At 42.7% G+C, this 21,917-nt stretch overlaps 1 protein-coding gene across 7 annotated transcripts in view; it reads right to left on the reverse strand.

Annotated features, from left to right (window-relative positions):
* Nucleotides 1–2,608: 2,608 nt before the first annotated feature.
* Nucleotides 2,609–21,917, reverse strand: part of FAM168A (family with sequence similarity 168 member A) — a 231,147-nt gene continuing 211,838 nt past the window's right edge. For 5 of the 7 annotated variants that reach the window (XM_089513046.1, XM_089513047.1, XM_089513042.1 and 2 more), the window contains 5 exons: nucleotides 20,588–20,730; nucleotides 18,457–18,631; nucleotides 14,496–14,576; nucleotides 13,869–13,999; nucleotides 2,609–10,551 (listed from right to left, as the gene is read on the reverse strand). In XM_089513046.1, the coding sequence (XP_089369172.1) occupies nucleotides 13,887–13,999; nucleotides 14,496–14,576; nucleotides 18,457–18,631; nucleotides 20,588–20,730 (512 nt within the window). In that variant the 3' untranslated portion in view covers nucleotides 2,609–10,551; nucleotides 13,869–13,886. The remainder of the gene's footprint in view (nucleotides 10,552–13,868; nucleotides 14,000–14,495; nucleotides 14,577–18,456; nucleotides 18,632–20,587; nucleotides 20,731–21,917) is intronic. The other 2 variants (XM_089513048.1, XM_089513045.1) reach the window with 1 other exon arrangement.

Consider the following 21,917-nt stretch of genomic DNA (forward strand, 5'->3'; position numbering starts at 1 on the left):
AATTTGGTAAACTTGCAAAGGGATTTTGTAGGAACTTTCAGACCAACTGAAAGAAGTGGTAACATAAGCTTTCATAAGCTTGGTCTACTTTCTCAGATGCATGGAGTGAACTAGTGCCCAAGATGGGACTTTTATAATCACAGTGTATAGAAAGGCAAAACATGCGGGTCTGGTGGTGCGGTGATAGTCATCAAGGGAGGAAAGATGTTGCCTGAGGCCAGAGTGCATGCATGACCATATGAATGGTGGATGGAGTTTTGGAATGTGGTCTGTCCAGGTTGAGAACCTGTAAGGAGATATGATAAGCTGGTGAAGGGCATCCTCAGGAGACTGGAGTGTTAGCCAGTATTTTGCATAGTGTGCCAGGAAGCCACTGAGCCAGGAAACTTGACTTAGAGGATGTACAAGACTAGAGAAACAGCGGTGGTCCAGATTTTGTTAGACTACAGTTCTCATCAAGCTAGACCACAAGCCGCACTGGCTGGGGCTGATGGGATATGGTGTCCAACACCCAGATGACTTCAAGTTCTCCAGCCCACTCTGTAGGCTCACAGAAGAACATTCACCCACCTGACAGTAAAAGGTGGCCTTGTACCGTCACCATCATCTACTGAAGTCTCTCTTGAAGAACCACAGATGGTGATAACATAAACAGAAAGAATCTCTTAAACACCATGTTCGAAAGGCGCCACTATCGTATAAGTCTAGGAAACGTAAACATATCAGTTTGAGGACAGTTACTATTGCATGGCTCTTCCAAACTGCCATGGTGCAGCTTCTGTCCTGAGCTCTGTCTTCCATGCACGAATCTTCAATTGCCTGCCCTATACCCTTCCTGGCGTGCCCTTTGGTTTGTATTTATTTTTTTAGTGCAACCCATTAAGTTTAAAAAAAGAAAGAAAATTGGAAAAATAAACAGCTTGCTTGGGAATAGCGAAGGGGTAGAGGAACATAAATCACACCCACTCACACCATGTATCTGCCCGTGTATCAGAATTGCTTCGGGAGAAACTCATCGCACATGAATCAATAGTAGAAAAGCAGCACAATTGGGGGGCATTGATAGGTTTTGCCTGGCTTGGAAAGGGAAATTTGCTGTTGTTAACTGCCCTCCAGTTGTGAAGTTGAAGGCTTTCATGACCAGCATCCAGTTTGTTGTGGGTTTTTCAGGCTATGTGCCCATGTTCTAGAAGAGTTTATTCCTGATGTTTCACCAGCATCTGTGGCTGGCATCTTCAGAGAATGCTGGCATGTTCTCCTCCAGTATTGATGCTGGTGAAATGTCAGAAATAAACTCTTCTAGAACATGGGCACATAACTTGATAAACCCACAACAAACTATGTGCCCGTTGTCCCCAACTCATGGCAACCCTGTAGATGAGACATCTCCAAGACCCTGTCCTTTACTGCTCTGTTTAGATCCTGTAATTTTAGGACCGTGGCCTCCAATTGTCTGTCCATCTGGTGCACAGTCTGCTGCCCTCCAACTTTCACAGCATTATTGTATTTTCTATACCTCATAATATGGCCAAAGTACAACAAGCTCAACTCGATCATCTTGGCTTCCAGAGAGGTTTCTGGCTTTATCTGCTCAAGGACCCACTTGTCTTTTTGGTTGCCCACTGTATCCTTGGCACCCTTCCCCAGAACCACATCTCACATAAGTTGATTTTCCTCTCATCTGCTTTCTTCACTGTCCAGCTCTCGCCTCTGTTTATGGTGATGGGGAATACAACGGCTTGGACAATTCTATCTTTAGTGTGCAATTGTATATCTTTACTCTTTAGGATCTTATCCAGCTCCTTCATAGCTGCCCTTCCCATTCCTAGCCTTATTTCTTGACTGCAATCTCTGTTCTGATTAATGTTTGATCCAAGATATGGGAACTCTTTTAACTATTTCATTGTCTAGATTGAATTTATGTAGATTCTCTGTAGTCATTATTTTTCATTTCTTTATGTTCAGCAGTACGACTGCTTTTGCACTTTTCTTCTTTTACTTTCCTTAGTAATTGTCCCAAGTCTGTGATCTTTTCCGCTAGTAGTATGGTGTTGCTAGTAGTATGGAGAGGGAAATACAAATGACAAATTTTAGATAGTCAACTGAAACCATCAGATACCTCAGAACTGTGTTATAACCCAAGTCAAGCTGAAAGTTTGAAAATTCACTGTTTGTGAGATCTATTCAGTGTTGGAGCTCTTCTGAACAATCACTAGATTTCAGCCACCGTGTTCCTCCAGAATCGCTCAAATGTTGCATTATTTCTGGGCTGCGGAGGGAAAATGTATTGCTTTCCAATTCCTGGAACAATATGAAAAATATGAGGAAAAGCTCATGGCAGCTGGTGGACAAACCCCCCTCTTCATTTAAACAACCGCCCAAAACTCCCCATTTTACTAAACACGAGTGTGACAGTGAAGTTGGATGGGGAATTTCATCTCATGATAAGCTACTTGAGAGTGATCTCTTCATAGAATGCATAAAATTAAACCAACAAACTTATGTATACAAGGATGAATCTTAGGGACAACAGACTGCAAACATCCAGTCACATTTTAAAACCTTTGTTTAAAGTTACTTTGAAAAATGGATGATCAACACCTTGAAGGAATTTTTTTGGAAACATTTTAATAGTTATCCAATGTTCTACATATTACAGTAAATATCATACAGTTACAAACTCTTGGCTTAAATCTGTCAGGGAGATCACTAATTGACCCTTGGAACAAAATAATGATAATACAGACTTACACTTCATATTCACAAGTTGAGGCTGCGGGGCTCTCTTGACTTAAAATGGCAAAGGCTTCTTTCCTGTGCCTGGCATTAAGTCCTTGGATTTAAAGCATGGAAGACTATCAATTTACTTACTTGATGTTTGAATAAAATGTTACAGCCAGGATACCCAACCTGCAGATTTCATAATTAATTTTATAAAATTAAAGGCCTAAAACTGCTCCCATCTGCTCCCTGTCGCCCAAACAAAATGTGTCATGTGCTATAGAATCTGAACCAAGACTTTTTCAGAGGAAGGCATTATAAGATTGGGTTTTATTTTATTTTTTAATTGGTAGCCATATCTAACAATGGGGAAAATTAAGTTAAACACTCTCAGGTTTTGCAAGTTTGCATAAAGAAAACATGGAACCATATTTCAAATGGAGGAATATGCCAAGCTGAGAGGCAGAGGGAAAAGAGAAGAAGCAAGGCTTGGAAAAATTAAGTTTCTTAGACTGCAATTCCCAAAGAGGCCAAAGAATAGTAACTTCCACTTTTCCACTTCCAAAGCTCTGGGTTAACAGCCAGTGAAAATTCAAATTATCTGTGAAACTCTGATTTGAGTCTCACAGATAATAATCAATAATGTATTTCTTGCCATGGAGGCTAACAGTTTGTATTGAAATGTCCCCCATGGGCAGGCTCTCTCGTTGACTGCATGGTGAATGCATGTTGGGTTTTTTGGGTCCAGTCTTCATACCTTCCCTTAAAAGTCGTGTTCTGCTGTACAGCTATTGTTCAAATGGCAATAGTCTGTACTGGAGAAACATAACATTTATCTCCAAATGTTAGAGATCTCAAGAAAGTTAAAGCTTCATGTGTCAATCTACAAGCAACAGCCAATTTGGAGTTGAAGACTTTCATGGCCGGCATCCATAGATTTTTGTGGGTTTTTCAGGCTGTGTGGCCATGTTCTAGAAGAGTTTCTTCCTGACGTTTCGCCAGCATCTGTGGCTGGCATCTTCAGAGAATGCTTGCCTGGAAAGGAGTTGGGTATATATATACTGTGTGACCTGGGAAGGCAGGAGTGATTTGCATGTGTCTTGTTCTGTTGCTAATGGCAGGCCTCAGGGTGGGAGGCTATGCAAAAGAGGATAATTCATGCTCATTGTCTGCTAGGAACCCCGACTCTGGGAGATTTCTCATTTGCATTTGAGTCTTCATCTGGCTATTTTTCAGGACTGGTAGACAAACCTTGTTTATTTTAAGGGTTTACTCTTTCCTGTTGAAACTGTCCAGGTGTTTGTGGATTTCAATGGCTTCCCTGTGCATCCTGACCTGGTAGTGGTTGGCATGGTCCAGAATTTCAGTGACAGTCAATTTGCTTGTCTGTCGCTGGAGGGGATGGTGTAAGAGAGTCCTTCTCCATTTCTGGTCCTTCATATGTTTTGGACTTCAACCCCCTCAAGTGGCAGGCAATATCGTCAATGGTCAGGAATTCTGGGAGCTGAAGTCCACATATATGAAGGACCACTTGGCCAGGTGCAAGCACTAAGTCTATCTTACCTCACAGGGTTGTTGTAAGTTAAAAGAGACCATTCCTCCATAAACTTCTCTACATGCCTTTATCTATATATTCATCTTATTTATTTGATTTCTATCTTTCCTGGTATAGGACCCAAGCTCTTTGGGGAAAGATATGACTAAACATTATGTTGTCACAAGTGGAAACTCAGTGGATCACGGCATCAATTGCTGCCAATAAGGGTCAATCCAAAGCCCCCAAACACAATCTGCCCAATTGTGTTTTGTTTCACAGGAATGTCAACACCAAATTTGGCATGACATACAGGCGTCATGCCAGAATGGTCCCATAAAACACTGTCCACTGGATGATGGGAGATGTAAACCTGGATTTAAAACAGGCGAAACTAATTTATCTGCACCCACCCTTGCTTCTCTTTGCCACATCCAGCAGAATGAAGAGAGCTGCCTGCTTTCGGAATTCCTTAATAAAATTAATTAATTGCACGATACTTTATGGTCCTTATTGCTTCTTTAGGCTGGTGGATTTGTTTCCTATTTCTACTTTTTCAAAAGGTTCTCTTCTAGCTTACAGTTCTGTGTCTGCGTGCAGTTTTATTTTATTTTTTTTAAAAAGCTATACAAAAAAGTACAAAGAGCATTGCCTCAGGAAAACTGGACTATTGCACTAAAGCAAATGGGGGGGAAATCTCTTTAAACAAAAACTATGGACTGTAGGATTGGTCACAGTAGTCAGCTCTGCTGTTCAAATGGGAGTGTTATCGCTCCTTCTGCTTCCTCATTGCAATCTAAGCAACAGAGATCCTTCCTCATATCTGTATGGAGAAGAAATCCATCTGCCATAGCTCACAATGGGACTCCTATGTACACACACAGGACTGAACCCTGGGTGGCATTAATTCAATGCAAGATCAGCTCCTGAGTTTGCATGCGTCTGCAATGCATGGATGAAACTCGGTCGCTGTAGAGATTTCAAGTGTCTTCCCTCAAGGGAGTGCTTCTTTTCGGATAAGGAGGTTTGATCCTTCCTTAAATGCTCAAAAGGTAATATTTGGCTGCTAGGGGAATGGGACTGGGACACCATCACAACGGTAGCACATGTTTTTCTGATTTATGGCCTGGGCCCCTCTCATAAATACAGGGAAAGGGTATCACAGTATCCGTGATGACATTGCCACTAGACTGAGAGCCATAAACATGCTTTGCTTTAAAAAAATAAAATAACATGTGTGTTTGTGGGGGGAGTTAAAGATGTTGTGGAAAGGCCCAGAAACCAGCAGGGGTGGGGGGACCATTTTAGTAGCCTGGGTCTACAATGAGTAGATTCACATGGCCACGGGGTGTGAGTTTTTAAAAAATAAATATCTGTGCTAATCTGCCATAGCATTAAAAAAAGGAAAGGGGTAAGTGGTACAGGGAAGAACTCTTTGCAGCACCTTGAAGCACTGATCCATCTAGGAAGCTGAGGGAGTGGATCCATATGCACAAATGACTGTGCCAAAATAGATCAGCTAGTCTTCAACATGCAATGGGATTCCTCCTTTCCTCACCCTCTTCCTTTCGATGCATGTGGTGTTAATGGCACCCACCATCCCATTCTGCTGGCAGAGGATTCTCAGTGAGGCCAAGACGAGAGCTGCGACAATGGAATGGCCATCTCAATTGAGGCAATTGTGTCGTGATCCACTTCGGAGTCACTAGCGGTGGTTTTAAAATAAACAAATAAGCAAAACCAATTAGGACTTTGGGGGCAGGTGGGGGGAGAGCCACTGTGCTGCTGCTTGCGAGTGAAAGCCTACAGACTTGTGTTCTGAAGTGCTCCCTGTAGCTCCAACCAGTTCAACCATAAAGTTCCTCTAGTGAATAATAATAATAATAATAATAAACATCAATCATTAAAAACAAAAACTTAAATAACACTTATGGTAAAAAGCGCCTTTTAAATTACATATCTGAACTGCAAAAAAAAAAAAAAATTAAAAAAAAATGACCGGGTTATTATGGTTCATAAAATACAGAAGCAAATACTCGTACACACAGTTCAGTTTTCCTGGAGTCGTGGCTGGGAGGCACCTCTGACGTTCATCGATGTGGTTCTGGGCCAGTACAATAATTAATATGCATTCTTTTTATTGACTGAATTTTATTCTCCCCCCTCCCTCCACAAAGGTCTTGCATTAGAGCACATGTTTTAAGGTGAGGGTATCAGTGGGGTCACCAGCAGCAATGAAGTGGGTCACAAAGGGGAGAAGGGACTGAATCTCCCCACATGAACAATAATGGAGTCTCAAAATGTAAACGTAAATGAAGATGATACTACAAGAATTCCTGAAGAAGCTGCTGCCAAAGGAATTACTCAGAGATGACAACCCATTCCCAACTTTTCTGCATGTGGCCACCATTCAAACCTCTTTCCCAATTTCACTGCCTGTTTCATATTGGGGGCCATGCAAAATGCACCCCAATTACTTCTCAGCTTTTCACTTCTTTCTGCCCAACTGCTTTACAGTCAAATTAAAAAGTATATACTTTATACAGCTATATACAAACAGAGCTCCTGAGATGACTTTCATCCCAATTTCTTCAAAGCCACAACTCCTAAGGCTGGATGATGGTTACCGAGAGTGTTTGCAAGTTGGTCCACTGGGGAGGGGAAAGTTAAGGGAGGATCTCCAAGGTGCGTGGGGGAACAGCCGACTCAAGAGAAGATTAACATTGAACATCCACCCTGTGAAAGCAGCCTGCACAGAACCAGAGCAATACATGAGTCCAGACAGTGGAATTCAGCTTTTTGAGAGGTTTCCATCCTTGAACAAATGACCCTGCCCCAAGTATCAGTCTCAAGGAAAGGATACACAGCTGTAGTATGTCTGAACTGCTATTGTACATCATTTGGATGTTGTACCTCCTTGCATGCTAGGACAACTATCTGCAAATCGCTGCTTTGCAGCCTTCTCTGAGTTGAAGAACAGCTGAGGGGTGGTGAGTAAATGATACAAAGCTACTTTTCTACATAGGAAGTGCTCTAGAAATAACAGACAACATTTAGGTGGCTGGTTCGCTGCATAATAATTGTTAAGTCTCTTGGCCAAGCTGTTGACGCCAACAAGCACAAACAGCTTCACTTTTTAAAAAATTGTCTACATCCTTAAAGCAAATGGAAATATCTCTTCGACAGAAGGTCCTGCCAAGTCAACATCTTCCAAAACCTGTTATTTGTGTTGTGTTTTTTTTAAACATGTCTCAAGAATGGTGTGACGAGAACCAATCTACAGAGCCAGAATTAGGTCAACAAAAATAAACCTTATTTTTTCTTTCCTCATATGGGATGAGGGTAATTTCCCCCACGGTGGTCTTAAAAACGATGACTCACAGCTATTTTCACTATTTCAGGCCTGTATAGCAAACAGAATAACTAACAAGAATAGAAATAAATGTGATCTAAAAACAGCCATTTTCTTCTCCTGATGCAACCTGCCCACTGGGTTCCGCAGTCTGTTACCTTAGCTATTTCCCTTCAAACTAACCATCCTGCCCTACCAAACACACACTGGCACTGCTACTGTGAAGATGACTTTGGTCACCTCCCTCATAAGGGCTACCAGTGCCATTTCAGTTGCCACCTCTGCTACCAGTTCTTGAAATCTGCTTAATCACACCACCCTGACATATGGCAAGCTAGGATCTTGAATCTTCAGGATCCAGCAACTGATTTATAAAATACAGGGGACGTGCCAAATTGCTTCACCATTATATGATATTTCAGCTCCATCCTACCATTCGTCTAGCGGTTTTCAATTCTACTTTTCTTTCTCCAGCAAAAACCTCTGACTTGTCTGGCTCTCTCGCTAATGTTTTGGAATATCTCTCCTGCAATCTGACTGCAGCTAAATTTTCAGGCTCCTTTTATCAGGTGGAATCCACAGATACAGAATTTGCCAAAGAGGATCTTAGGAGCAATACAGACAAATGGAGCAAAGCTAGCAATCTTTCTAGTAAGAAGACCTTTCCTCAAAAGTCCAGAATTCACTCCCAGCTGAAATCCTAGATTGCCCAATACCCTGCAAGTCCTCCTTTGTGCATCCCCCCACCAAAGAACTGAAATATCAATAGCAAGTACATTTCTATACCACTTATCAGTGGTATAGCACTCCCTAAGCAGTTTACAATCTGTAAGCCAATTGCCCCCAACAAGCTGGGTACTCATTTTACCAACCAATGAAAAGATGGAAGGCTGAGTCAACCTTGGAGCCCTTCTCTAGCATCCAACATACAACATTGTGGCTGCAGTGCCAACAGTTAACCACTGTGCCACCAGGGCTCCTTTATAGACTCTAAGCAACATCTAAAACAACACACATGAACAGCCTAAAGGAATTCAAATCTGAAACTTCATAGAAACACTGGGGGCACCTTCCTGCTAGAATGTGTACTGGGGACACTGAAAGGGCATGAGAGGTGATTGGGGCCAAAGGAGACCCTAATTCAACTTTACCTTGGCCCTTGATGGAAGGCAAGCCAACAATGATCTTACAGCACCAATATAATACCTCAATGTATGATCCTCCTCTGTGCAACCTGTTCAGTCCTGGTTATGTCAGTTGAGCACCACCAATGCTTGTTTACAACCCCCTGGTTTGGGTTCTCCCAAACGTAATCTTTGCGGATCCTAACTTGTCCTTGTTGCAACAGACTGATCTTTTCTTTCTGATTTCCCCCATTTTGCCCTGTAGATCTTCTTCCAGGTAGAAGACCATCCCTTTCCCACCAATCTGCACTGTATTTTAGACATGGAAATTTAAAGAAACTGACCCCGCTAACTTCCATTCACCACAGTTGTGAATGGAGAGAGGTAACTTGCATTTGCACTAGTGTGTTCTAAAAAGAAGGTGCAGATGCTTTGCTCCTGAATCCACAAATAGTTCCCTGCATCTCTGGACCATTTCACATAACCGTACTGGCATGTGTCAGGCATGTGGCTTTGGGTAATCGATAAAAAGCTTGCTACACATGAAAACTATTGAACAAATGTGTGAGTAAGCTGCTACATGGATCCAAAACCCAGAGGTTTCGGTGGTCATCAGACAAGGTAAGTTTCATGTTGAGGACTTCTTTTATACTTTACTGAATTCCACTTTTAATACAGTTTGGTAAACTGGCCTGCCTATGCAACATAACCTAGTCATCACAGGTCAGTGGCTTCCAGGAATCTCTCTTTCTTGCATTCTATGGAAACAATTGCTCAAGCCAGGCATCTTTCAGACTTGGAAATCTTTTTTGCAGTTGCTGTGCTTGCCTAGCAAATTGTAACATGCCTTTCTGTTCTTGCCTCACTTTCCCCCCTGCCTCCCTGCACCCCTTTGAGTTGCGAACAAAGTACAATTCTTATAAATCCAAGAGAATGGCTCCTGTTCATTTAATATCCTATGCTAGCATGCATGCTCATCAGGCTTTTCCTGTTCCTTTTGTGTGAGAGGTGTGTGTGTGTGTGTATACGGACACCACAATTTAAAAATAAGCACAAGCAAAATCTCTAGATGACTAGCAGCTGTCCTGCTTCTTACAACACAAGGGGCTTCTTCTGCCTATTCCTGTAAAAAAAAAAAAAAAAGGAGTGGGGGGGGGAACGAGTTCCACCTTTCAGCAGAGATAATGAACTGTAAATCTAATTCCAACATCTATCTGGAAGACACCAATTTTCTCATAGTGTGTTATGGAAGATGAAATAATCGAATATATATAGAGACAGAGACAGGTAGAACGATATTAATGAAACTGAAATGGGAAGAGTCACGCCTGCCAGCACTGTGTTTCCCCCCCTTCTCTCTCACTCTAACCCAGAACATCAATCATTCTCGCTCATAAAACCAAAATGGACTCTAGGAATGAAATGGACAGCATTAGAAGACATCTGCAACCCTTGAACTGAGAGAGAACAAAATGTGAATGAGAAGGAGGAGGAGGAGGGTGTGAAATAGAGAAGCCTGGAAGTCTGAGCCTTGCTCAGCATCGGTGCTGGCATGAAACCATTCTCAGGGAGGTGGTGTGAAGAAAGATACCAAAGGAAGCAATAGGTTGGTGCAATGGTTGGAAAGTGGCTTTTAAAAAATGAAATGAACTAAAACAAATTCTTTTTTTAAAAAAGAAAAGGAAAGAAAACCCTTAAGAATGCATAAAGTGACCCTTGCACTTTGTTTGTTCTTGTTAACAGACTTGTGGTGCCTTGGGACCGCTGCTCCAGCACCGATGTAAGACTTGAGTTGTTGCATACAATGTTTGACTCCAGATCTGGAAGAGAGGAGGGGAGGAGAGGGAGAGAATCCCCATAGAAGTAAGAATTAGCAACATAGAACCAGCCAAGGCCCATTTCAAATCCCACCCACCCTCAGGTTCAGCTCTTCATAGGTTTCTCTCTCCTAGACAGTCAAGAGGAGGAAAGGTTGAAGGAGCTGGGCATGTTTGGCTTGGTGAAGGGAAGTCGGAGGGGTGACATGATCACATTCTTTAAATATCTCAAGGGCTTCAGAGAGAAAAAGGGGCTGTCTATTCTCTGATGCTTCAAAGAGCAGGTCCACATCCAATGGTTCAAAGTTACAGGAGGGTAAATATTGATTGAACATTAGAAGTGGTTCAGCAATGGAACCAAATGCCTAGAGAGGTGGTGGGATTTCCTTCTCTAGATGTCTTCCAGAAGAGTCTGGGTGGTACCTGTTGGTGGGGAGGCTTTAGCTAGGGATCCATTTTGTTCCACCAAATAGTGGCCCCAGCCATGTGTGTTTATGTGCACTCAAGTTGGCTGTTGATTTAAGGCAACCCCATAAATTTCCTAGGATTTTCTCAGGTACAGAATACTTGGAGGTGGTTTTGCTGTTTTTTTCCTCAGATATATAATCTAGGGCACCTTAGATTTGTTGGCAGTCTCCCATCCAAGTACTAGCCAGGGTTGACTCTGCTTCACTTTCAAGATCAGATGGGATCTGCTGCCTTTTAGGGTGCAAGTGCCGAGGGACAGACCATATAGCTATGAATGAGAAGGTTCTGTGTATGAATGCCCTTTCCTTTCTTCTTATTCTGTTTCATAGGAATCCCCCCCCCCCCCCAGTAGTATCAGCATGGGAAGACCATGAAGGTGGGCCGAAGAAACATAGACTTTTGGTGTTTGCATGTAGCAACATGTCTGAAGACTCATTACCCATCAATGGGAGATCTTTTCCAACAGTTTCATCTAAATGCTGAACACACTGAGGCCAAAATGTGATCTTGTAGGGTCCAGAGGCCAAAGGTCAAGAGCCAATGCAGATGTCCCACAGCGCCAACTTCTGAAGTCCTTCTTCAAGGAAGGAGCAGAGATACGACAAAGTGGTTTCCTCCAGCTCCATCCTTGTAAGGAAGTCCAGGACAATGGCACTGAAAGCATCTGAGAGTTTTAGCAGAATCAACAGGGTTGACTTTGCCTTGGTTTAGCTTAGAATCGTAGTATCATAGAGCTGGATGAGGCCACAAGAACCATCCAGCCCAACACCATTCTTGCATGCAGAACGCACAATCAAATCATCCCTGACAGATGGCCATCTAGCCTCTGTTTAAAGACCACTAAAGAAGGAGATTCCATCACTATCCTAGGATCCTATGGAGGTCATCTACTTGGATGACTAAAGCCTTTTCAGTTCTTCAAAACAGGCCCTGATCAGAATAAAATGGGCATCAAAGGACATCCAACTGAAACCAAGAGTATCTTTGGCTTCTGCCAATTTGTGAGCCTGTCACCCGAAGCCTGTTAGCTATCAAGGCAAGATCGCTTGGCAACAGGGAAGTTATATGCAACTCCATCTGTCTGCTTGCTGTTTTGTGCTAAGGGCTGCCTTTTCCGCCCACGCTGATGGCCCTGTTCTGATCGACATGCCCTGTGGCAAGAATAGGCAATCATTCTTGGTGATTTTTATCAGAAGAACTTCAACTTGTAAAGTTTCTGACCATTTCCATCATCTATGATTACATCCACACTGCAGAAACAACTTAGTTTGGCGCCACTTTAACTGCCGTGGCTCAAGACATTTAGCCTTCTCTGTCAGAGAACTCTGATGCCACAACAAACTACAATTCCCAGGATTCCACAACACTGAGCCTTGGCAGTTAAAGTGGTGTCAAACTGGGTTATATTTGCAGTGCAGACTAGGTGGTATCATCCCCATATACATTCCCATACCTCCTGGATTGCTACGGAAGGGCTGTTATGCACACTTTGCAGCCAGCTGGCCTGCTTTGCAACTAGCAGGGGCTGGATGATGTGGAGGGCAAGCCTGAAACAAGAGCTAGTTTCAGTTGAGGTTGCCCAGCTCTTTTCTAGAGCAGAGGTGGGCAACTGAACACAAGGTGGTGGCCAGTTTCTGCCCCCCCCCCCCCCCCATGGGCTACACTGCTGTTTCTTGATGAATTGGAAATGAGGTCATGTCAAATTCAGTAGCCATTTTGGATAGCTACTGGACCAAGAATGTTTGACTGTGAGGGTCTAGGGCATAGTGAATCAGCCACATTGACGAGCAGTTTCTTTAGTTTGTGCCATGGGGGGGGGGGATGCTCAAAAAACAGTCTGGGAAAAAGTTTAAAATGTGAAAGGGGGAAGTACAAGATGACTGCCAGAGGGTGGGGTGGGGGGACATGCAGCTACACTTTCTGCACCTTCTCAAAGAGCTAGCTCTGAAATAGCTCCTTGGGAAAGCATAATCATGCCAATGACCATCCTCATCATCACTAGGTAACGTCTTTTGACTGTGTTTTATGCCACCTTTCCCACTCAACCCAAAGCAAAAATGCAAAAAAATAAATAAAATAAAACCCAAAACCCCAATGAAAACAGTGGGAAGCTCTCACATACTCACCCAGCTAGGAGAAAGCTTTTCAAATATTTTATTTTTAGTTTTTTGTGGGTTTTGGGGGCTATGTGGCTATTTTCTAGAAGAGTTTATTTCTGACGTTTCACCAGCATCGGTGGCTGGCATCTTCAGAGAAATCTTCTCTGAAGATGCCAGCCACAGCTGCTGGAGAAACAACAGAAACAAATTCTTGTAGAACATGGCCACATTGCCCCCCAAACCCACAAAAAAAAAACCTATGGATGCTGGCCATGAAAGCCTTCGACTTCTTATTTTATTTTTGCTTGCAAGAACAAAATAAGCAAATCTTTACACATCACTGCAGCTGAACTGGAAGCAAGACCATGACCCCACTATACATAATTCATATACGTTTTTCCCCCACTTAAAGCCATACCTCGGAAAAGTTTATTTTGGCCATATTGCTTGGTTTGGAGAAAGAGATTTCTGGGAGTTTTGGTCCAACAAAGCAGCTTTTCCAAGTTCTGTAAAAGCTGTGTTTCTACTTTCCCTCTTGAACAACGTATTCCTTGTTCTAAGAGCAAGAATAACTACTGCATATGTTAAACTTTCTCTCTTACATTCTTTTTTTGGGGGGGAGGTGGTGGTGCTCCTGCCCTTAGGCAAAGACTCTAAAGTCCTGGTTGAGACAGATCTGCCTATAAAGAAAATGGCTGAATGTTGCCCTTTCTCTAACCCCTTGCCCACTAGCAGCGATGTGATACCACTTACATGGATTGGCTAATGAGATTACCAGTGGGGAGGTACATAGCTGTAGGCAGGGGTGCCTTGAGCCCTGTACGTTGGCACCGAGACGGGATGTGCTCCAATTGCAGTGTGCTGAGGAGTGGTCAACAGAGTGCCTAAAACAGGGAGAGAGAGAAAGAAAGAGAATCAGAGAGGATGGAGACACAAAACGCTGCACCCTGGCACTCGACACTTGTCTCAGAAGACATGCCCACACTGCCTTTTGAACCGGGGGGTCCCAAAGGAAGAGGAAACAGGATTCTGTTGATGCCCATGGCCTGGCTCGCTGGCATGAGCCACCTGCAAGCTGAAGGCTCCTCACTGCACTGACTTGTGGACTAGGCTGCATAGACAGAGCCCCCCTTTCTAATGTGTTCATGGGGATGGGTAAGGTGGGAAGCCAGAAGACTGTGCAAGCAGTCTAGGGTGCAAGTTTAGGTGAGGGGGTTTGTGGATGGACTGGTCTTGCCTTTGGAATCCAGTTTGGGAGCTACACCCCTGCAGGAGAGCCAAGTTTAAAATATGACATGGATTTGGAAAGACAAACAGGGCACAAGAGCAATCCCTCGACACCCCTGTTGAAGAGGCCATGCAGAAGACCCAGTCCCTTACCTCCAAACATGTACATGGCTGCACCCGTGTTGTACCCAAACAAACACACCTTCACTGGGGGAGGAGGGGGCGGGGCAGGAGCTGGCAGATAAAGGAGGCCATTTTATTTCAGCTTAAATCATCCTGCGGGTCTCAAGCATTTTTGCACAATTAGCTATGGAAATCAGAGACAATAACGTGCACACATTTTAATGAATGCTTCCCATCAAAGGCTCTTCCTCTGCCTCCCTCTCCACTTCCAAAATGGCATCACAGAATCATAGAGTTGGAAGACATCACATGGGCCATCCAGTCCAACCTCATTCTGCCACGCAGGAACTCACAATCAAAGCACCTCTGACAAATAGCCATCCAGCCTCTGCTTAAAGACCTCTAAAGAAGGAGACTCCACCACTCTCCAAGAAAGCCTATTCCACTGTCAAAATGCTCTTACTGTCAGGAAGTTCCTCCTAATGTTTAAGTGTAATATCTTTTTCTGCAGCTTGCATCCATCAATGGCTGGAGACACTTCAAGAGTTACCAGTTTCACCCACAAACTGGCAAATTGCTTTTGAAATTGCTTGCCTGCAATGTCTTACTTTGGAGCCCAGCTTTGACCCCAAACAGAGGATTATTGTTGCTGTGTGCCTTCAAGTCATTCCAACTTATAGCAACCCTAAGGTGAACCTATCCTGGGATTTTCTTGGCAAGATTTGTTCAGAGGAGGTTTGCCATTGGCCTCCCCTGAGGCTGAGAGTGTGAGACTTGCCCAAGGTCACCCAGTGGGTTTCATGGTTGAGCTGGGAATCGAATCCTGGTCTCTCAGAATCCTAGTCCAATGCTCAAACCACTACTCCATACTGGCTCTCAAACAAAGGATACTCATACCAAATCTCTCTCCCACAACACAATTATAACACTTTGATCCCACTTGGGATTTGTGGTCTGGTGAAGCCCTAGAGCTCTCTGGCAGGGAATTCCAGGTGGTATTTTATGATTTCAACTTTCTTTTTAAAAATCTGGTATTTAAATATTGCTCTGATATTTTTCTAGTTAGTTTTTTTTCTTTTAAACAAAAGAGATATAGTGCTGCAACAAAGAAATCCTAATGTGAATTACTTCATTTTAGCAATACAGCACTGTAGGTTCAATAATAAAATAATGCTAACATTATTGTATTATTATCCTGTATTGCTATGTGTTTTATGTGTATTATCCTATCATTTCTTAGATTGTACGCCATAGGCAGGTTTACTCTTTTATATTTGTTGTTTTTATGTACAGTGCTGTGCAAATCTACAGCGCTATATAAATAATAATAATAATAATTACAGCATTTTGGTTCTGCCTTTCTTTCAATTAGAAAACAAAACAAAAACAATAATTGATTTTAGTGACAATAAAAATATAGATTCAAAAACAAAGTGGGATCATAAAATGGCACCCAGTAAAAAAGTTATGACACCAATAAATTCATTTTTCTGATATATCAATACCTATGTTTAAAAAACCAGCCTCCTTCAGCATCTGTGCCTGTGAGGGGGCCACCTCTCTTACATTTTATGAAAAACCAGACATTTTGTGGTCTGAGAAAAGATGCACATCCATAAAATACAGGATACTAAGGAATTAAATGTTTATGTGCTTGCCGCATAAGAAGTAAACAAATGAGACATAGCTGTTGTGCATAAAAGTCCTGGTGGAAAACCATCTTTTTAAAAAGCTAGTGAGGTAACTTGGTGCAAAACAAGAAATCAGTGGTTTATTACAGTTTTATCCGAGGGTTGAGAACACAACAGGAGAGTTTCTCTGCACACCTGTGGGAGATGCAGGGCTATACTGGCTCCTGTGGCAAACAAGTAGGGCTGTGTATGAATTCCAGTGTGTGTATGTGTGTGTACCTGCAACCAAGCAAGCCACTCAGAAAATATGCATCCTGTGATCCAAACAAATGTTGCAGTAACTGGAGAAAGTTAGGCACAATGGAGGCTGCCTTAAAGTGAGTCAACCAAATACTGTCAACTCTGACCAGCAGCCACGGCTGTTAAAAGTTTCTGGTAGGATTCTTTCCTAGTCTTCCTGGAAGATCCCCAGTAGTCTTCCATCGAAATGTTAAAAAGGCCCAACCCTTCTCAGCATCCAAAATCACACAAGAGCAAGTATGTTCAGGGTGGTAAAAAGGTACAAAATCAGAGAAACTTTATAAAGCTGCATAGTCTTCACAGTTCTGTGCCATTTATTCTGATTTTTAATGTTGTTGTTGTTATGCACTGTCAAGTCAAGTCTGGCTTGTGGTGACCTTCTCATAGGATTTTTTGGGCAAGATTAATTCAGAGGAGGTACGTCACTGCCTTCCTCTTGGGCTGTGACAGTGGGACTTGTCTGAGGTCACTTCACAAATTTCCATGGCCAAGCAAGGAGTTGAGCCTTGGCCTCACAATGTCCTAAAGCCTTACTGCATGACAAAAGAAAGCCAAGATACAGCAAGAGAGAACTGGCTTTTGCCTTGCATCTCCAAATGACATTGTAGCACATCCATTCTCCATCCAGAGGGAAACAGTCATGAAAGCGTGCTTTTTACCAAATGGATTTTTCCAGCACAACAAAAGGCACTGTTTTATAACCACCTCCCTAGTGAAGAAAACAGAAGTGCTTGCATGGCATGCAGGTATATAAGGAGAAAGCTGCTTCTCTCCCACTGCTTCTCGGTTTTCTTTTGTTATGCAATAAGGCTCCTAGTCCAGCACTCAAGCCATCACAGTATTTATTGACTGACTGATGGATGGATTCATATCCTGCATTTCTCCTAAAATGGGAATCAAGGTATAGCACACAGGCTCTTTACAAAGTTGACTACATTTAAATTTATTTGCCTCCTGTATTTCAGCTAAGATTAGTTCCCAGCATTTACACTAGGACAACAAAGACAAAGGTACACATGGCAAAGGATTGTTACAGTCCCTATCAGCTGGTGACTCTGTCTATGCTCCAGGATCTTCCTTCCAGAGGGGAAGAAGCAGTTGTAACGGACGCAGGAGCCAGCTGATGGCCCAATGCAGAGAAGCTGCTCTGCTAACCATTCACTATTTTTGCAGAATTGATTCTCCTTCCATGGGAAGAGACAAGGACTACCAGACAACTGAAGCTCTACTTCCAGCCACCACAATTTTTATTCAGTGGCTTCCTCATGTTTCAGATATCTCAGTAGACTTGTCCCCTGTGCTTTCTATCATATTTTCACAACCCAGAGAAATGAAAATTTCAGTTTGGGGCGGGGGAGATGTTCAGGATGCAGGTGGCCAAAGTGCAGCCCTTCAGAAATACAACACTCATTAGTCTGAGGTAGCAGAGTCAGTAATGAGAAAGGAGTGGAAATTAGAGCCCAACAACATTTGGAGAGTTACGCTTTAGAGCCCTCCAGATGTTGGTTGATTTAGGAAAAAGATAGCATATGTAGGAACCTGGATTCTTTACAGTTTGGGGGCAATGCCGTTGTGTGACTTCAAGTCATTTCTGACTTGGGTCAATTCTAGCATAGAGTTTTCTTAGCAAAATGTCTTCAGAGGAGATTTGCTATAGCTTTCCTCTGAGGGTGAGAGTGGGTGACTAACTCAAGGTCTCAAAGTGGGTTTCCATGCATGACCAAGTGAATATTCAAACTCTGGTCTTCTGGACTCCTAGTCCAACATTCCAGCCACTACACTGTGGCAAACATACAGCTCCACACATAGGTTTATGAATTACGAGTAAGACAACACAGTTCCAGATTATTGCAGATTCTACAGCAGCCTTCCTCAGTCTGAAGCCTTACAGATGGTATTGGACTGTGACACCCATCAGCCCCAGATAGGGCACTCAATTACAATGCTGACTGAGGACACTGAGGCTTGTAGTCCAAAACATCTACAAGCTGACAGGCTGGGGAAGGCTGAGGTATGACAAACAGTAAATAAAACAGGACTTTTTAAAATGTAATTCTCACCTGCTGACATTGCCATGGTGGTCCCAGCTACCATCCCCATTGCCACACCGTTAGTCCTCGGGGCAGCCACTGGAGCTGGATAAATAGCAGATGGGATGCTGTTTGGCTGGACCACAGTAGTGTGATGGATGACATGAGGCTGTGCAGCATACACCGGCTGCGTGTAATATGCTCCCTGTTTGGAAAGGTCAGGGCAAGAAGAAGGACAGTCACATTTCTCAAGAGACCATAAGCTGCAAGCAGTAGCTGTCTTAACTTTATGTTTGTGCATCAATGCCTAGGAAATTTTAGGTCACTATCAATCCACTGTCCAGTTTTTCTAGCTGTAATTTCTGTAAGATGTATGTATGCTGGTTACTTTTTCAGAGGGCAAAACTATTCAACTGATATTTGCACCAGGGAAGATTTCCAAAAGGCTCTGATATTCTCTCTCCCAGTGTAACATCAATATAACTAAAAATTATATCCCTACATTTTGCAAAGGGTAAAAGAGAAGCAAGTTTGGGATTCTCTCTTTGCATTTATGATAGGAAACAGATAGAAGAGGGGACTTCTCCAGAGAATTCAGAAAGTTATAGGCTCCCATCACCACCACAGGGCTCCCATTTTAAGTTCTTCTACATCCATCAGAAAGGAGACTAGTACCTCCAGAAGATGTACATTTTCACTAGTCACCCTTGGTTCATGGGGTTCAGCTGACCCATTCCTTCCTCTTCTTCAAACACAGGCAAAAACTCTCTATTCTGGAGAGTCCTGGTGGGAAGCAGAGAAAGGATGGGCTGTCTCAATGACTCTTTCTGCTTTAAGGTATTTATTTAAGGGTGTTTGTAGTTAATTCATTTTTAGGGATGTCTACATATTTTATTATGTTGTGATCAGCCTGGTAACTTCTCGAGGCAGAAAGAGACATCCGTTTTTAAATACATACATAGATGGAGAAATTCACAGACAAGTGGTTGAAAGCCAGCTTTAATCAACTATACAAATAACTATTATTGATCATTTAAAAGTTCATTTTAAACTACTGCTGCTTGCCTGGAGATTTTTGTGAATGAAAAAGTATGGGGAAAGTATCAGCAAAAGCTTACTCAAACATGCTGAGCTGTTGGGGCTTAGTTCCCTGTGAAATATACAGCATACAACACTAATACACATCTTTGAGGGGTGGAGATGGAATTGCTCTTACCTTATTCCATTTGACAGGCAAAGTCCAGCAAGGGTTGGAGAAGAGCCAGCCCAGGAAAGCCTGCCAAGCCTTCACTGCTGAGTTCAGGCCCAGGATAAGCAAAGTGCCATCCATGGGCTACATATGGGCCCAGTACCATTTTTATTGCACTCATGACCCCTCAGTGTTTAAAAAGAAATGATTTTTTTAAAAAATTTAAAATATTTTGCCCACAAATTTTTTCAAACGCTCTCTGGGGGTCACGAGGGACACTTATACCATGTTTTGGACATCCTTCTGGATGTTTTAGGCCCAGAAAAGGCATTTAAAAAGAACTTGGGAGTAAACTAGAAGTGGTGATGGGGTAGTGGTGGAATGTGCTGCCCTTCAAGGTCTCCACACTGGCTAATGGGACCGCCTAGGCTGTATCCACATTGCAGAAATAATGCAGTTTGATACCACTTTAACTGGCATGGCTCAGTGCTATGAAATTCTGGGATCTGTAGTTTTGTGAGCTATTTGGCCTTCTCTGTCAGAGAGCTCTGGTGCCACAACAAACTATAAATCCCAGGATTCCACAGGATGGAGCCATCACACTTAAAGCAGTGTCGAACTGCATTATTTCTGCAGTATGAATACAGTCCTAGCCTCCCACAGTTTCTTACCCCTTTAGGCCATCCATAAAAAGAATTCCCCTTTTCCCAGTTTAACTCAGCTTCAGTACAGTTTTTAGAAAAGATCTGGAACTTTTGGTGTGTGTGTGTGTGGGGGGGAGATATTTTTATATGTTAGTTTTGATCACAATGTTTGTTACTGTTATGCCTGCCTTCTTTATTTTTTATTGTTCATTACCTGCTTTTATGGTACACCACCTTGTCTGGTGGAGGTGGTATGATGTGCAACTTGATGCATAATAGGAGAAAGTAATAAATAAGCGTGTGTGCGCGCACACACACACACACACACCTGGGCATACAGATTCTGCTGTGGGTAGGCACTTCGGATGGGGTACATAGCAGTTTGGTAAGGATTTGGAGAAGGAGAATATGGAGGTGGTGCGCTGTTACTCTGGGTAGGAGGGACCTTGTAGGGTGTTCCAGCAGTATACCCTGTGAAGAAACAAGAAACAAGGTCAAGTGAGAGGTTATATCGTCACCATTGGCCACTAAGTGAGTCCTGGATCTAATCAGATAGAGATTTGTCTCCTAAACTTTGGTCCTCCAGATATTTTGAACTTCAGCTCCCAGAAGGCCCAGACAACTTGGCCAATAGTCAGGAATTCTGGTGGCCAAAGTCCAAAAACACCTGGAGGGCCAAAGTTGGAGAATCAATGACTGATAGAGGTCTGATTCTGAACATCTCACACACACCCTGAAATCCTCCATTGTTATGCAGCAGATGGACAGCCAGTCTAATGTGCACACTCATTCTTTGCTGCCCACAATTCACCAAATGGCTTGCCACAGGCACATCTTCATTACTAATTCCATTTCAAGGAGGGCTGTGCTGAAGCAGTTTCTACCTGTCTTCACATGGAAAGTTACTTAGAATCATAGACTCTTACAGCTGGAAGGGGCAACAAGGCATTTAGTCCTACACCCTGCCATGTGGGAATACACAACTACAGCACTCCTGCAAGATGCCCATCCAACCTCAGTTTAAAGACCTCCAAAGAGGGAGAGTCCGGTACTGGACTCCATTCCACTGCTGAACTGATCTTATAGTAAAGATGCTCTTCCCAATGTTAAAAGTAATTTGTTCTTGCTATTTATTACAGATATTTTAAAAAACGATTAACTGCTGTTATTTGTCACAGGGACTGATGAGTAACTCGTTCCACTGGCTGTTACTTTCATTTTATTTTATGTTACAGCCAGAGACATGTCTTAGGATGGATAAAAAACTGGTAATATACCTGTGAACATATTCTAAAAATCCTTTTTAAAAGTAATATTGAAATCTAATTAGAAAGCATTATTCATTACACCAACTTTGCTTTCACCTGCTGTATTGATATGCAAAAGGATCTTGAAGCACCTCTGAGACTAACTGAAAAATAGAATTCAAAAGTTTTGGTGTTAGTCTGTAAAATCAGTATGTAAAGAGATCTTGTATCACCTTTGAGAACTTTCAGTTTGTCTCAGAGGTGCTACAAAATCTCTTTACATACTGAGCTTTCAAAGGCTTGAGCCTACTTCCCCAGAGGCATTTGCTGTATTGTGTTTGCCATGTGTAATTTCACTAATGGATTAAGTCATTACCAGTAAACACACTACTGTTATTTCCAAACTTGTTT

This window comes from Sceloporus occidentalis, unplaced genomic scaffold (genome assembly GCF_023333645.1).
Source record: "Sceloporus occidentalis isolate IW3139 unplaced genomic scaffold, rSceOcc1.0.p SCAF_2, whole genome shotgun sequence".
In the NCBI taxonomy this organism is placed as follows: Eukaryota; Metazoa; Chordata; class Lepidosauria; order Squamata; family Phrynosomatidae; genus Sceloporus; species Sceloporus occidentalis.